Source organism: Anas platyrhynchos, chromosome 10, assembly GCF_047663525.1.
Source record: "Anas platyrhynchos isolate ZD024472 breed Pekin duck chromosome 10, IASCAAS_PekinDuck_T2T, whole genome shotgun sequence".
Taxonomy (NCBI): domain Eukaryota; kingdom Metazoa; phylum Chordata; class Aves; order Anseriformes; family Anatidae; genus Anas; species Anas platyrhynchos.
The window spans coordinates 23,361,088-23,378,445 of NC_092596.1; the positions used below are offsets into that span (position 1 = coordinate 23,361,088).

General features: G+C 43.8%; 1 protein-coding gene across 1 annotated transcript; it reads left to right on the forward strand.

Annotated features, from left to right (window-relative positions):
- The first annotated feature begins 4,806 nt into the window (after nt 1–4,806).
- Nucleotides 4,807–14,087, forward strand: ITM2A (integral membrane protein 2A). The gene is made up of 6 exons (XM_038184377.2): nt 4,807–4,972; nt 8,056–8,187; nt 8,411–8,599; nt 9,100–9,210; nt 10,348–10,498; nt 12,980–14,087. The coding sequence occupies exons 1-6, from the start codon at nt 4,889–4,891 to the stop codon at nt 13,066–13,068; spliced, it is 756 nt and encodes a 251-aa protein (XP_038040305.1). The 5' UTR covers nt 4,807–4,888; the 3' UTR covers nt 13,069–14,087.
- The last annotated feature ends 3,271 nt before the right edge of the window (nt 14,088–17,358 follow it).

Below are 17,358 nucleotides of genomic sequence, written 5' to 3' on the forward strand. Positions count from 1 at the left end.
CCCCAGGCAGGTGGACTCGCAGCATGGTGCCATCGAGCAGCAGCAGAGCGGACTGAGCCTCAGCAAGCCCACCTCGGCCAGAGGGAGAATTGCTGGGGCACAGAGTCCCTCTGGGTGGTTCTGGGGGAAAGCAAAAAGGGGGGACCAGAGATGACACCCCTCAATGACCAGGTAAACAATACTCTGTGTCCAAAAATGCCTATTCGGTCAGTTCAGTAGCAGATAGCTTGAGCTTGGAGTGCTTATTGCTTTTCCTCTAATAAGAGAGTTTAGCAATGCTTTTTTAGACCTGCCAAGATGCTGGGGCCCTCACATCCCTCTGGTGTAATTGTGCTTGCTTCACTGCAGTTACACCAGAGGTGAATCCGGCCCGATAGTCGCTGGGCTTGCTGATCACTCTGGGCGTGCTGCTTGCTTTGCAGATTTTCTGGAGGACTGGAATTTCTTGCAGAATTCTGCTCTGTGAGGCATCTGCTGTGTGGGCAGCCGGGTCCTCTGCGCTGCTCAGTCTGAGCACAGTCATTAGAGGATCTGCTGTTGACGTTGCTGCTCGGTCGGTAATCACCTCGCTGTCGCTGTCTCCTTGAGGCTCACTTTTCTGCTCATCACTTCTGCAGTTTGTCACTACGGAGAAAACGGGCTCCTGACTTTCTCCTGAATGCAAATAGGCTACTTTGCATTTAGCTAATATTCTTGTTATAGTATTTGGTAATGAGGTGATCAGTAGGAATGAGTAATGTTTGCTGGCTCTGCCACAGATATTAATCTCACGCTGCTGTAACAAAGAAAAGCACTCCGGGAAGTCAGTGGAGCAAACACAGTAATCTCTGTCCAGAAACTGGTATCTTCAGTCAAAGGCCCAAATTCATCACAACCCAGGGGGAAAACCTTTCCCCCGTGAAAGTTCATATTGGCAGCTGGCAGCGTGGCAGTTTCGTAGTCTAAAGTGCTGATAGATTCCTTATCAACAGCCTTACGAACACGAGTGAGGTAGAAATGCAGGGACCAAAAGAGGAAAGAACCACGATCTCTGATCTGAGAAGTAGTGAAGACAGCGAATATCAGAGCTAGCGAGTGAAGGAAAACAGGCTGAGGAGATGAGGAAGGAGGAAGTCTTACAAAGAGGGATGAAAAGGACCAGAGTTAAAAAACAGAACTTGAAGTATCTGGGTGACTACAAATAGTCAAAATTAGGGAAAGTTTCCTTTTGTAAATGTTAGCACCCTTGTAGCTTCTCTTTCATTTTTAATGGTCTTATGTGATGTACTTATTATTTCCATTTTGTCGCACTTCTTTCAGTGACTATGCTATTTGTAAAAAAAAATATATATATCTCTATATATCATTTGATGGATATAGTGTATATTTAAAACTGTTATTAATTACTTGTGTTAATTATTGTTTCTCTGTGTGCTACCTTGATTCCAGGCTGGGGCTCAGCAGAGCAATGCTCCTGTATGTGTATTTAATAAGGGCCTGTCCCTTATTAATAATAAGGGCCTGTCCCTTATTAAATACACTGTACACGTGAACTTGTGTAAAGGGCAGAAAGAGGACCAAGCCCCTGCTGCCTGAATGTGCACTTCAGTACTTAGCTACGTACATGGTTTGGAGTTTAACAAAAAACTTAAACACATGCTTAATATTAAGCCGTGAGTGACCATCGAAATGTAAAGCGTGTGCTTACATGTCTTGCCAGACTGCAGCCCTCTTGATCATACTTTTGTTTGAACTAGAACAATGCACATGACTGAAGACTGTGCACACACGTAGTGCCTTCTACTTCAAAGCCCGAGAATACGAGCTATGACAAATGTAATACCATATTGTTCCCAAAAGGTAAAAAAGCATTCTCCTGGCATACATGAGAAGGAGATAGAATAAACATGAACACGCTTTGAAGCTTGTGGTTTTTAAAAAGTGCATCAGAATAGTTTAAAAACTCCTACACATTGAGAATTAGTTTTAGTTCTATGGCAGGGTTGCTCAAAAAGATGGTTCAAGTGACGTTATCTGCTGAATCAATGATCGGCTCAATAAAACACACTACTGCACATTACAATTAATATTCTGAGACTGTCTGGTCTACTTATGTCATCACTACCACTAAAATGAGAGGTGTCCGTGTTTAATACCACTTTTAAGAGACGTGGTTCACAGCAATTCATGAGCAGGCCTAAAGGCAACAGAATCATAGCCAATCCGGCACACCTGTTCACCCTTCTTTCTGGCCAAATTCCTCCAGTCTCTAAAACAATCCAATCTGTACATTTGTTACAGTTTAGAGCACTATTGCTTTAACGTTACAAATCCAGAAGGATTAGAAGGATAATTAAGGATAAGGAGATTACCTCTTGCGTTTCAAGGTGATAAAGATGATCACCTGAATAAATACCAAAATAAATAAAGAAAGAAATAAGGCCAGAATGCTTTAGTAGAAGGAAAATCAAAGATATTACTAAATTTAAAAGAATAAGTGATGCTACTTGTTTAGATGTCTTGGAATTTCCAAGCCTAAACTATAGCCAACATGTGGGAAAAGTCTGAAAGAAAACCGGGCCAGTACTAAGAGGCTAATACAAAAGCATTTTACAGACAAAACGATGAAGTCACCCATGGAGATCTCTAATATTTATTCGGTAGAACAGCCTGATGATTTCAGGATGGCAAAAAAATTGAATTGCCTTATGTCTGTGCACCTCAGGGTGGAATTTGTCTTCCCAGGCCTGTTACTTCAGATTACAGCTGGTCTACAAAATACAATCAGAATGTTGTACAATGAGTTTTATATGGAAGGAAAAGTTACTGACTAAACTGACAGCTATTATCAGTGCATAAGGATAGGAAAAAATTGTCTGATGATACTGGAATAACATTTTCCTGGACATTGCATATTTTAAAGAAGTTTTGAATATACATATATTTTTTTTCACATGTAGGTTGTCACAGATGCTACAAATGGAAATGCAAAAAGAAAAAACAAAACAAAACAGGTGAATCTTATGACAGTTCCAGTTTTGCAAATTCAGTGAATTAAGGTTAAAAAAACAAAAAACTATTTGAATTGTTATCTGAGCACAGTCTTTCAAGGTTCATCCCTCCCTTGCAGTGCATCACAGGATGTAGAGAGTGAAGCAAGCAGGATATACAGACATTAGCCTTGATAAATAGCAAGGGTCTATTCCAGCTTTATTTCTGTGTCCTTTTCTTAAGTAAAGGTGTTGGGTAATTGGAAAATAAAGTCAATTTGTTTAAGCAGAAAATAATTAGCCTAGATTGAGATACTGAAATTTTCTCATATAATAGATAAACCGTCAGCTTGTAGAGCACAGATATTGCATTGGCCACGCAGGAAATCTATCTAATCTCTTTTAAAATCTGTGTTTTAAGGACTATGCTAATAGTATGCTTTAACTCATTCTTAACATGCTAAGGCTATGAAGTATGAAAATTAAATTTTAGCTGGTTTCTTGGCAAAATGAGGTAAAAGTGTTTTCTGTTACTAGACGAGTCAGGTTAAATAGACATAAAAGACTGTGCTTTGAACGAAGTCAAAATTCTTACTAACATGAAAGGCAGCAATATCAAACCTATGATCTTGAAAGGAAATAACAGTGATATTGCATCTGTAGAATAACAGGAACATGCTTTGAATGCTGGAATACACACTGCATTTTGTTTACACTTAGAAGAATTACTTATTGCAATATTTGCATAGTGTTCAGTTCTGTTTAATTACAGCTGTCTGCGGGGAAGAGTTCAATGGGATAGGCACCAGATTCAAAACAGATTTCTTTCAAGAGCCATAAAGTCAAATTCCAATGAGGCTGACACAGTCTTTCATCATCTGAAGGAGAAGATGGTTTCAGACGTTTTAGCACATGAAGCCTTTTCTTCTTCTCCCCCTTTGGAGACATTAATGACTGGTGAAGTCTTGTCTGTCTTCTTGGCTGCTAAAGCCTCCTCAGGCCGTATTTTGTAGGAGACGGGAGGTGGCTGTTGGTGCACTTGACTGAAAATATCCCAACATGGTGCCATGCTGAGTATGGCCCTGAAACGCCTCCTTTTCACCTGTGATGTGCTCCGCGGGCAAACACGTAATATGAGGCATTTGTGGGATTACCGATGTGAGCAATGTGCAAAGAGGGTCCCAGATAAAAGGAGGGAGGCTGTGGGATCGTGCAGCGGGTGCCATCTCCCTGCTGCTGTCCCCTTACCCCACGCTACCACATCACTGGTGGCCTCTCCCAGATTTGAGGCCATTTTTAGGATGCAGACATTTTAAGGCAGGGGTGAGGTCTATGCCCTTGCCTGCAAAGCCCCAGGTGTGGCTGTGGGGCTGTGTGAACCCCAGTGGGGATAAACCATGGGGCTTCTGGAAGGCTCCCTGGCAGCACGGGTTGCTCGCTGGGGTTTGTGCTGAGGGCTGGGGAGGCAGGTGGGCCTCGGCATGGGGGACAGGCGAGATCCTGTGGCGGTCTCACGACCAGATGCCCCGGTGAGAGGTTTTATCCCCGGGTGTTCCCACAGCACCCACACCGCCGCCTCAGGCACCCTCACAGCCATTACGGCACCCTGCCTAATGGCGCCTGCGCTGCGTGGAGCCCACAGCACCCCGCACAGTGCCGGTGCCTGTTCTTTGTTACCCTTCATTCCCCACTTTCAAGGACAAGATCATCTTTTTAGGGCTAAAAAGGGACTTTAGCACACTGATGGCCCCTCATCACCTCCCCCCCCTCACACCCCCATACCCCCCCCACCGCCTCAGCAGGGGGCGGTGCCAGCGGAGGCCCCGCCCCTCGGGGGGGGGGCGTGGCCGCGGCTCTGAGGCACCGCCCCGGCGGCCGGAGCCCGTTGAGCGGCGGCAGGCGGCAGCGGCGGCGGCGCCATGGTGAAGATCGCCTTCAGCTCCCCCTTCGCCCAGAAGGACGGCGCCAAGAAGGAGGCGGCCGAGGCGCTGGTGGCCGACAGGGTGCGGGCAGCGGGGCTGGGCTGGGCTGGGGGCTGAGAGGGCTGAGGGGGCGGTGAGGGAGGGCGAGGAGGAGGAGGAGGAGGAAGCGGCGGCCGCCATTTTGTGACGGCTGCGGGGCCCCCTCACGGTCCCCTCACGATCCCCTCACGGTCCCCTCACGGTTTCGGCCGCTCCGGCGGCTTCCAGGCTGCGCTGAGTGGCGCTGAACTGGGCCGATTTACTCGGGGTTTGGTTTTGGAGGCGTCGTGCTCGGTGCCGGCGGTGTCAGGCCGGCCGCTGGGTCAACGGAGCGGGAGCGCTAGGGCCGGGTTTGTTGCTCGTGGCGGAGAGGAGCCGCTGTGGTTGGGTTTTTAGCCAAATAATAGCCCTGCACGCAGCGTAAGGAGCCTCCCCTGGAATTGGGGAGGGCTGTGCTGTGGTGTTGCTGCCCAGCGGGCTCCCTCGGGCTGCCAGAGCCGTGCCCTGTACAGCTAACGGCACAGCAGGTCGAGGAGGAAGCTGAGGAACTGCACAGAGGGCATGCTCTAAATCAGAGAGGTCAGTCAGTTCCTTCATCAGCTGCTCCTCAGGCAGCTTGTGGTGTGCGTATCTTCAGCAGCCTCTGCCATGCAGCTGCTGAGCGCAGCCCTGGCGTTGCCCTGTGCCCTCCCTTCTGTTCTAAGGAGAGCTGAGCTCCTTCGGTTTAGAAGCAGCTTACATCATTGTGTTACACACACCGCAGTGTTCTCGGTCAGTCGCTGTGTGCATACACGTCTGACTTTGTTTCTAATACCTCTTCGCTCTGACTTGAGGGCATGCAAACAGCGAGTTCACAACTCTCCTTGAAAACAAACTTGTTCTAACGCTTATTCTTTAGATGGGATATTTGAGGAGAGCAAACAAGCTCAGTGGCTAACATTGGTTGAAACAGCACAGTAGAAGTCCCCTAGACTACCTGCAGCAAACCCTTGAGCTTGCAGAATTCTCTCCTTTCAGGTACTTTGGCGTGGACTGTGTCAACAGCAGCTCTTGACCTAGCTGCCCATGTTAACAGGAGTCATTTCTTTCCTCTGTTACTCCTTTTCTTTGCTTGTTACTGCACAGCTCAGAACTGCATTTTCCTTGCAGGTATTTTATTGCTCATATTGGTTTTAGAGGCTGTGTAACCTGTTGGAGCAAAGTCTTGAATTGTGTTCTCTTATCAGCTCCGTCAACTTGGTCTTCTGAGATCAGGCTTCTGACATTGCTTTTTAATATGATAAATAGCTTGGCTGTGTTTGAAACAAGTGTGGCGCAAGTGTAGCTACTTAGCCCTTGACATCATCCGAGCCCTGGGACGCCTGAAGTGCTGGAACCTGGTGCGGGCTGCTGCGTGCAGCTAATGAGAGGCCTCACTAACGATGAGTAAGGAGCGGCGAGGTGGAGGAGATGGCAGAACATGATGAGAACAGAACCAGCCTTGATCTTAAAACCAAGCTGGCTCTGAAAGATGGCTTCCACATAACGACATGTAAATGTGGCATAATTCTGACATGGAACTAGTTTAGTTTTTTGTTGTGACAAACACTTAACCAGCCAATTGTAGCGGCTTATGTCTTGCTGAACCAACGCTTTTCTGTTTGGAGGATGAGAGAGTGGAATGTAGGAGTGTTGACTTTCACTAAACAGTGTTTTTTTTGTCTCGTTAGTTGCATAGCTGATGGGTTTGACTTTTACACTGCCATATCTTGCTGAGCGTGGAAATAAGTGCAGCCTTTGTAAAAATACTGTGACTTGTTCTGATCACAGGTCGCTTAAACGTATTGTGTTGTACAGGAGTGCAAATAAGGGGACCAGAATTAGGAATGGCCATGGAGGCTGCTGTGCTAAATCTGGGTGCTGAGTCTAGGAGCAGCACAGAGGAAAACATTCATTTTATTTTTTTTTTTGCACCCCATGTGAATTCATCTTTTTCTACATTTTGAATTGAAAGAGCAGGTTGTGAAAGCAAACTCTTAAATGCTGTAGTCATGAATCATTAAACGGACTACGTGCCAAACATGTAGGTTATCTAAGTATTTATGGCTTTTTTCTTTCTTTGTAGACCTGAAGAGTTTATTTCTCCAGGTGAATGTCTATTATGATTGCTTAGGATTTGACAGTGCTTTTGTTCTTCTCTCAACTTCTCTTGTGTGGGCTTTTTGACTGAAAGCCTAGGAAGGCACGTAAAGAACAGGGCTTTAAATTGTGTCGTTCAGATACCGCCACCAACTCTGGATCAGCATTACACAAGTGATCACCGTGTTATGTAATGGTGAGAGTTGTTTCCTTTGGCTGCAGTCCTCTGTCTGCAAGCGCACCAGGAAAAAACAAGCCAGTGAACTACAGGCTTTTAGGCTGCTATATACAAAACATTACTCTTCCTTCCACCAAAGGAGCAGGATTTTGAAGCTCTAAGGTAGGATGTACCACAGGAGTTTGTTCTTATTTGACATAATTTGAAGCCGTGCTTGAGCTGATGGGTGGTTCTCCTTCACGGTGAATTTAACGTGCATATTCTGAGAAAGTTCTGAAACCCAAATGTGGGATTTATGTCAGATGCCTCTTTCCCGACTAATAGACAAAATTGCATCTTAGCTTCCTGTGTTAGTCCAGCTCTGCTAAGAACAGTAATGCTATTTTTCTTCCATCTGACGGAGGAGAAGAGGATAGGAAGTAGGCTTTGGGAACACTGTGTTCCTGAAAATGACCTTGCTCTACAAATCTTGCTTTCCTTGTACAATATTGTGGCTGCAGCACTGTATCAATTGTTACAGTTATTTAAATTTCTCACAGCTCAAGTAGTGTTTTTCAAACAGCTACAGTTTCCAGACAGAGGTTTGTCTAGAAAGATAACTGTAATGGAGAAAATATTCTCTATTCAGTGCTGTGTGAAAGCTCATCTTGCTATGATGCAGCAGTATTTCGTGGAAGTGCTTTCCTACTTCATGATACTTGACTTCTCAGCACACACCTAGAGGAAATAGAATCGTCGGGTTGTAGGTCAAAGTGAAGCACTTGGTAGCTGTCGACTTTAAATTGTGGGTGACTACACCTTCTCAGTTCTTCTCCTTCTCTGGTTAAAGGATCCGGAAGTTGCCACACACGGAGGTGAAAACTCCTCTGGAAGATGTCTGTTGACTCTGCTGGGCTTAGCGTTCATCTTGGCAGGCGTTGTCGTCGGTGGAGCCTGCATCTACAAGTACTTCATGCCTAAGGTAGTGTGAAAGTTCTTTTTAACCATCACTGACAAAAAGTGCAATTACAAATGGGTTACTTCTGTAATAGAAATCTTCTGGTAACTGGGACCTCAAGGCTTCTGTACCCTTTATAAAAGCTTCAGGTCTCAGACTTGCACTTCTTTGTAACACCCATGTTGGAAGTGTAGTTTTAAAGCAAAATTCACTGTAAAAAAATAACTAATCTTGCTCTTACTTTCAGCATAAGGTGTATCGTGGCGAAATGTGTTACTTTGAAAATGAAAACCGGGATCGTGCTGTGGAACCTTATTTCCTGCCTATTGCCGAAGAAGCTGACATTCGGGAAGATGACAACATAGCCATCATCGATGTGCCCGTCCCGAAATTCTCAGACAGTGATCCGGCCGCGATTGTCCATGACTTTGATAGGGTAAGTACACGTGCAGCAGTAAGGAACAACTGGTTCACAGCTCACTGGGAAACTAGAGTGAATGCTCATCATGATAGCTCCAAGGTTTTAATTCTTGAGACCTGTAAATGCAGGTGATTCTGGCTGAGTGCTCTGTGAAGTTAAATTTATTAAAAAAGGGGGAGGGGGCAGATAATGTTGGTAATTCTAGTCTCTGCATTTTTGCACCCAGTGGTAAGGATGAAGTGACTAGGAAGACCTTAACACTTTCTCTAAACAATTAACTTGTAGAGAACAACCACGTATCAGCTTAGTCAGCTCTCAGTTCTGATGTAAAGTATAACAACTTTGGAGAGGTGATAATAGTGAAGTTCTTACTTTGGACACCTGTATCAAAGCAGTGCATGCAGCTAGCTGTTCTTCATCTTTCTGAAGTTACTTCTTAGACTTTGTAGAACTGTGTGCTAATAATCAAAAAGCCGTGATTAATCAGTTGAAAACCTTTTTTCCCTCCGAAATAGCTTTTGACGGCATATCTTGACTTGCAACTGGGCAACTGCTATGTGATTCCGTTGAACACGTCCATAGTTATGCCACCAAGGAATCTGATGGATCTCTTTGCAAAACTGGCGGTATGTGGAGTCTTGATTGTTTAGTTATGCTGATGAGAGAATTCTTGATAAGAATGCTGGATGTTGCTCCTGAACTCCAATCTTTTGCTAGAACAGTCCTCTTGCCATCGAAGTACATAATCCCCCTGGCTCAGTCACTGTACTAAAGTTCAGGCCAGCTGTCAGTGTATATTATGTTGAGTAGATTCGTGGGTAATGCTCTTATTAATACGTAGCTTTATGGAAGCTGAAAGCAACTAGTAAATAAGGTTAAATTTAGCTATTATAAAGCAATTTGATGAAGCTCCAAGTGTCATTGAAAGCCTAAACCTGAAAGTTGCCGCTGGAAAGCTCACTTCCCCCCCCCCACGAGTTTTAATGAAAAGAACAATTGTTCTGTTCTACTGGCACTGTAGTTATGAGCTCACCGCAAGCATTTTGACTGTCCAATGACTAAAAGTGGTATTCTTCCAAGAAGGCTTATCTTCTGGGTCAAGCTGATACAGCTTGCTGCTACTTCCAAATTAAATGTGATACTGAACTATCGTGTGTCGAATGTACTTTTTTTAAAAAGTCATCGACTCCTCAGCATCTAATGCTAGGTGCCACCTGATGTAGCTAAGCTCATTTATTTTTTTTAGCTTAATGAAGATCAGCTTTGCGTGTCCCCTTGCCCCTGCTTTTAGGAGTTGAGGGGTGACAAGTTATTTCAATAGCATTATAACATTTTGGTGAAGACTTCATCTTTCAAGTTTGAGGCAATTATACCTAATACAAAGAATAAAAACAGCATGACCTACAAAAGTTAGGTATTATGAAAGTTTCCCTGTTTAAACTGCAAACTTTGTTGCATACAAATAAACCTGAATAGGTTCTCTTAATGCTTACTTCATATGAAGCAGGCAATTTGCAAAGCACTTGAAAGCAGAGTTAAGATTAACTGCACTCTACTTGAATGTAATTGCAGCTGTTTGACATGGCCTTTGTCAGTTTTTAACTTCTCTGGTGTGCAACTCTTCAAGACTAGCATATCTTTAATATTAAACAGATGGAAAGCTGAAATCTAGGCCTCAAGTCCTTCCAAAGCAAAGAAAAAAAAAAAAAGTGATTGTCCATTGTTACTGTTCTAGTGTATCTCAAGGTATTTTCTCTTTTTAGACTGGTTCTTACCTGCCTCAGACTTACCTAGTCCGTGAAGAAATGGTGGTTACGGAGGAGATAGATAACGTATCTGATCTGGGTATCTTCATTTACCAACTCTGTGTTGGAAAAGAGACTTTCAGACTTCAGCGCAGAGACCAGATAACAGGTAAGTTTCCTAGTTTCCTGCTGTTTTAAAAAAAAAAAAAAAACAAAAAAAACCACCTCCTGTTGGAGTAGGGAAAGGGTAAATACACAGTCAGGGTTTTTAGACCTGGAAATCTGAGTGTTCAGCACAACTTCTGAGCTGAGGCTGCTGTTAGAACTGATGGATGTTGTTTTCCCTATTTTCAAATACATGTCTAAGTTTCAAGCACAGTGAGAGAAGCTTTTGGTTACAGAGTTAGAAGTTATGTGTCCAAAACAGGCTTGAACATAAGTAAATGTGTTCCATTTTTCTGGTTGAAGCCATAGGTTAGTTTGGCCTAAAAACACCAACAGATTATGTGGGTCTCTGTAGATGTAGCTTACTCTTTCACTGTCCATTCTGAAAGTGGGTTGCAGGAGCATCAAATAACAACATTATCTTCTCGTTCATTTGCTCTGAGAAATACTGATCATCTAGATCTGGACATCCCAGACTTCTCCTCTGAAAGAGGAAGAGCACATCATGGGAACTTCTGAGCTCTGTTTCTGCTTCGCGTGTCTCTTTGTGGCACCCCTAGCCATTCTGTGAAAAGGAATGAATTTGTGTCAGAGGTTTGACACATTGGAAGGAGGCCTGAAGTACAGCAATGTGATGCTATGGATTTTAGTTCATTGTAGTTCTCAAACCATTTAGTCTGCTGCTCTCATCAAATGCATAGCAAACTAATCCTTTGTCAGTTACTGCCTTTCAGAATGCAAATGATGGGTTTGTCAGAACTCTCTGCTCCAGTTTTCCTGCCAAACTCTTGGGCAAGATTTTCCTCTCCCCAGTTACAGCTTGCAGCGTCAGGAGCCACATCTGCTGTTTGCTAGAGACTACGTCCTGTTACTACAAGACGGAAGGCTCTGTATGTGGCAACATAAAACAGTGGTCCTAAATAGCAAAAGCAGATGAAGAAACAGTAAATGTTCCTTTTATGGGAGGGAGAGGCATGTGTCTGAGCTGTTGTGAACAAGTCTGGGCTGACTGCTCTTGTGTCTGAAAGACTGTAGCTTACTGACAGTACTGCAGAGAGTGTTTTACGGTGTTTCCTTAAGATCATCTTGCTATAGCATGTTTCAATTCATGTTTCTGACAGCTCTGCTGCATGGTAAATGACTTCCACAGAATGCTTCCACAAAAGGATTCTAGCAAGCGAACAATGCCCCTTAGTACGGGTTCTTTCCTGTAACTGACCTTGTTTCCCTCTTGGTAGGGGGAGAAACTTCGAGTAAAATGGAGAACTGCTGCTGAGGAGAAGACTCTTCTTGCTTTCCAGATTAGATTTCTAGCACACCTTTCTTCAAGTATGCGCAAAACCAGGCCAACTTAAATAATTAGGCTGCAGTGGATAAACTCCTGAAAACTATGTGGAGGACTCTGTTCGCTTAGCTGCTGCTGCATTTGCCCTCAGATTTTGTGGAGTTGGTAGAGTGGTTTGTTAGATCAGACAGTTCTGAGGCAGTTCCCTCGAGGCCTAAGTGAAGGTGTGAGAGACTGGACAGGTCTTCGTGACTGTGCAGTGTGTGTATCCAGTTGGATAGCCGTTGGAAGGTTTTTAGCTAAAATAGAGGTGAATTGAGGAGCTAATAGTCCAGCTGTTAGTGTTTACAAAACAAAACAGTACCCTGCTGTGTTTGATTTAGGAGAATACTTGTAGACTTCTACAGATAGCTCTGCTTGCATACTCTGAACAATTCTGTGCTTATTAAACAAGCTTAAAGCTTTCTTCTCTAATTCTTTTATACCGGTGTGTTTTAGTTCATCAGCTTGTCTCTGACTGCAGGACTACCGTATTCTTGTCTCCTATTAAAGCTTCACAGCTGGTAGCGGTGAACTGCCTGTATCAGATCCAGTGCTGGCATGTCCCAGAATAGAGAAAATCACCTTAACAGTGTTAGGAAAAAACTTCAGTAAGATCATCAGCTGAGTGGTAAATCCTCATCTCCCCAGGTGAAGACTGTGCTGTAGAATTACACTCTTTGTTATTGCATACCGGAGTGGAGAGAAGTGCTGATAAAGAACTATTTAACTATTTTTTTTTACTTTTTTTTTTTCCCCTGCACCTTTTTAGTTTTTCACCTCTTTTCCTGTAATTTCAGTCTTCTTTGCCTTACTTTTCTTTGTGGTTAGGAAGGGCTATGAGAAAGTCTGTTCAGTGCTCTCTTCTGTCACTAAAGTAATTACAGGAAACTAGGTTAAATGACAAGATCTTGCTTTATCCTCTGTCTGTATCTAGCCCCCTCTGAAATTGTCACTGTTCTGAGAATGGGGGAGGTTTTCTGATGGAAAACCAGCCTGTATCCAGCTCAGATGGTAATTCCTGGGTGTAAAAACAATATGCACAAAGTGATTGTATTTCATTGTTGTTTGTAATGACTTAAACAAACAAACCTGTAAATGCTTGCTGCAGAGTTACAGATCTCTTGCTTTACTTAGGCTCTCATCTTGTCTCGTCCGCAGGTCTGCAGAAACGTTCAGCGGAGAACTGTCACTCAATCAGACACTTTGAAAACTCTTTCGTTGTTGAAACAAAGATCTGTCAACAGTGAAAGACGTTGGATGGGAGGTGACTAGTTCACACCTTCATTGAGAAGTCTCACCATTAGATGTCGACTTCTTAAATTAAAATGTGCAGTGATAATCAAAAGCCTTATGCATTTTCTGTGTATTGCTTGTATTTCAAGAAGACAGTCACCATTTCAGCTTTTTTTTGATCCTTGGTATACCTATTCTTAGTTTTCTGTAGAATTTAAATTTGAGTAAGGTGTTTTGGTTTTGTTTGTTGGTTTTGGTTTGTTTATTTTTGTTTTTTTTCAGAAGGGTAACATCAGTTTATCCATCGAATGCGTGTGATCTACAGTAATCTGGGAATGGCAGAAAAACATATATACAGAAATGTTAACCAACTCCTTGGCTGGAACCAGTTCTGTTCACCTTAACTTTCACAGGATGATTAATGTATTAATAATCTGTGGTTTGCACATCTTGTGTAGTTCTGTAGAGTAGCTCTGCACTCGGTCTCCTGGCTAAAAACCTCCTGATGCATATCATTGAAGGTTTATTTTAACATCCATGTGTGAAGCATGTAAAATCCAACCTCAGTGATCATAAACCTCTAACACTACCCTTTCTTTTTGTGCAATTACTGTATTGAATTCGTATGTATATTTGGAACCTTCCCTGAGCTTACACTTAATTCTTCTACCTTTGTTTGGTTTTGTGGTATTTAGTTCTTAGATTCAGATCAAGTTGCTCTTAAAGCTTGTCAGTATTTTGGTTATGAGTTGGTTTATCCTGTAACTTTCTATTTCAAGAATCTGTTCTGGTAATAGCTCACTTGTGAATGTGACTGTAGTTGTAAACTTAAACTACTGGCTTATACAAGCTTTTTAGATCAACTTTTTATGAGCAAGTAGCATTACTACTGCAGTCAGAGCATTGTTCCTTTTTTGAAAGCTGTAGTATAAAGACAGCGAAGACATAGCATCCTGCAGTTGATGAGAGTTTTATTAAGGGACTTTATATTGGCATAAATTCTGCAACCCTGTAATAAATGTTTCTCTAAAAATCTGGTGTTTGTGTGACTTCCTGGTGAGCAGAAGCAGAGGGCGCTACGCTGGTATATGGCCCATGAGGGGGAAGTGAGGGTTGTGGGTCTGGGCTAGTGTTTGGTGTTCTCCCTACCTCCTTCAGTCCATGAAGCCCCATTTCCTCTTCCTGTTAACTGTGGAAATGCTTTGTGGTGCAAAACAAACCGGAGGAACAGAGGGAGGAAAAGATGCATCACTACAAACTTGATCCCCCACGGTGTAGGTGTTAGTGAAGCTTAGTGCTACTATAAGTTGAATTCGTTGTGCAGGCTTCCTGGCATGAGGGCAGCAGCTCAGTTGTGGTATAGTTTAAAAAAAAAAAAGGGTGAATTCAAGGGTGAATTCTAGCACACATCTCTCAACGTTGTTGAGGAAGCTGGAGGCTAATAGTATGCTTGTGTTACTGCATTTATGGCCATGCTCATGAGATGAGTCTACATATTGTAACTCCAAGACAGCAGAGGATTAATCAAACATCTTACAGAAGCACCGTTCAGCTTTTACCAGCTTTAAGCACAGAGGTAGGAGACAGTGAGACTTGTATTAGTCTGATTGCTCAAAGAGTTAATGTACCAAACCCTTCTGGCTTTCCTGGAAAATATCTGTGACTTCTACAGCTGGAAGTAAAACAATAAGCAGGCTGTCTGTGCTGAGAACTAGCGAGTAAAATGCCACTAGAGGAGGAGCTCCTCTGTCATTGTGAAAGTGTGCAGTGGAAAGGAGTCGACCAGCTCTGGGGCAGTGGGGAATTTTGTTGTTGTGTCTTGGAAATTAACGCAGCTCTTCTCCCTACATGTAGGGCAATGCAGAGGACGTGTCCCAAAACCAGAGCTTTGTTCTCTTTGTAATCAGAGCATTTGTCTGTAAAACAGTAAGTGTAGCAGAGAATTTTGTGTCCTTAACTTTGTTACTGGACTACAGAGCTGTAGAAACCTCTTAATTCATTAGAGACCTAGGTATGTTTTACCAGGGGAAGCAGTAGAAACTTGTCCGTGCGGCTGCAGGCTTGCTGTGTGCTTGGACAAGTTACCGTGGGGAAGATTTCCGGCTCGTCTGAGAGGATATCAAGGGTGGGGTGGTTGTCTGGTTTGGTTTGGTAGTGGGAAGATTTGGAAATTAGTTAGCTGCAGAGAGCAAGAGCATCTGACTGCAGCGTTCAGCTTTGGCTGGGTTGCAAACGGAGATGGTAACTCTTCCTTCCAGCTCTGAGCAGCTGTGCAGGGAGGGCTCTCTGTGCAGGCCTTTAACCTGCTGGCTGTCTCCGGCCACGGAGCAGGAACGCAAAAAACGCTTCCAATAGGCTGCAGCGGTTGCTCTTACCTTTGCCTGCTAAAGACTTTAAACGAATGAAGTCAGTTCCTTAAAAACCTATTAGATGTCCTAGGCAACGAGCCAGCGTATTGAAGGAACACATTGTTCTCCTCACCTCCTCGGGGCTCTGTCTTTCAGAGAGTAGCTGCAGTTTCAGCCGTGCGGGCGGCGTGCTGGGCTCATGCTCTGGCCCTGATGGCTTTGTGCTGCGGACAGGCATTCTGATCAAAGGGCTGCCGCTGCAAGGTGGCTTCCAATAAGGTCCTGGGAGCGCTGGTTATTTCCAGATCGGTATCTTTGAGGAGCTGAATGCATCTCTCCGGTCTGCAAGAGCCAGGAGGCTGCCTTGCACCAGTAGGTGGCACAGTCAGCAAGCCCTTTGCACTGGTGAGTGACTCAAACTGACACTGCACCTATTTAGGCTGAAATCGAGGTTTCCAAGTAACTACTGTACCTAAACACAAACGTGGCTTGGGGCAGGCTTCCTTCAGCTGGTGTTGAGTCTGGTTTTGGGTGTAGCTTACCTTCAGTGAAGAGCAACTTTATAACAGTAATGTGTAAATGTATGAAATACTACTTAACACCTGAGTAAGACAATGCTTCAAACACGAGTATTGTAACTGGAGGGATAAATACTGCCAAGATGCCAATGCAAACTCCTTTACAGCAGTGGCTGGTTTTTACAAGTGTGCTGACTCAAAAAGTACTCGGCGTGCACAGGACAATCAGCAGCCTCTGTGCACTTGCGTACAGACAACTGTCTTTATGCCAGCTTGCAGATTATCTTTTATGATATTGTTTTTAAACTAAAGCTTTAAATACCTAAACAAATGTTAAAATGGATTCCAGTGCTTTGGATGATTCATCTTCCAGCACTACCTTTGAGTTTTTTCAAGTTTATTTGTAACTCTGATCAGGAAAACAGAAGAAAATGGCAAGGAAGAGCAAACACTTTTGTTAGTCGGAGCAGATGCTGTTGGCCACTGCAGAAGCCTGAAAGCTTTCTGTTTGAGTGTGACCCGTAAGATGCGGGTGTCTGGTGGTGGTGTGAGTGACAGACAGACATTGCCATTAGGGGAGATGCTACCTTACGCTAGAACTTCAGGTTTTTCTTCAGCCTGGTCTTGTGGTTAAAACAAAACAAAACAAACAAAACATAGGAATTAAGTTGTTGCTTGCTTATATAAATACCTTGAGATGAAGATCCAGGTAAGGAAAAACGGGGACAGTGATGAAACACTTAAAAGACATACAGAGGCCTCAGCATGATATGAAATTAGAGCTGTAGCACCTCAGACTTGTTAAGCTGTTTGGCTAAAAGTGGGGCGTATTTCACCATAAGCTCAACCCTGTACCATGGGCTGTTGCAGCACAGCCTTGCCAGCAAGGGTGTGAAAGGCTCACCTCACAGCTATACCGAAAGCCACGGCGTGCATGTAGGCACCCAGAAGAAAGGAATCTGCTCGGACTTCAGCCAGGACTGGGCTGATTTCTGTGGACTTTCTTAGTTCTTTGCATCACAGGGAAAGCTACCAAAAACACAGGCATGCTCAGAAGAGTTTCTGGTGGGTGATGGCAGAAATATCCCAGCTCTGAAATCAGCACTGCATTTTCCCAAGGAAGTTTGGTTTACTATATTTTTAATCCTCCTCCTATGCTTGGGATTCGTTCTTCCCCGATTGCTTTGGCTCTGCTTGCAGCAGGGTGAGCTAACTTGGACAGTCCTCTTCGTAATGACAGCAGGTGCCAGCTTTAGTTTTTGTAGGTGGACAATTTCATTTCTTGTCCCTTTCCAAAGTACTCAGGAGGGCTAGAAAGAAAGAAAACATTATGGTTTTTTGGTAAAAACGTGCACAATCTGATGTGTTTAATCTCACATTCTCCTAACGTGCCCCAGACTAAAAATCCTAGAGCAGAAAAGAGCACGTGGAGGGCCAG

Excerpts from the sequence above, each read along its gene's own strand:
- ITM2A (XM_038184377.2), top strand. The coding sequence starts at position 4,889 with ATGGTGAAGATCGCCTTCAGCTCCCCCTTCGCCCAGAAGGACGGCGCC. Across the intron at positions 8,188-8,410 it reads ACAAGTACTTCATGCCTAAG|CATAAGGTGTATCGTGGCGA; the intron begins GTAGTGTGAAAG and ends TCTTACTTTCAG. Across the intron at positions 8,600-9,099 it reads TTGTCCATGACTTTGATAGG|CTTTTGACGGCATATCTTGA; the intron begins GTAAGTACACGT and ends CCTCCGAAATAG.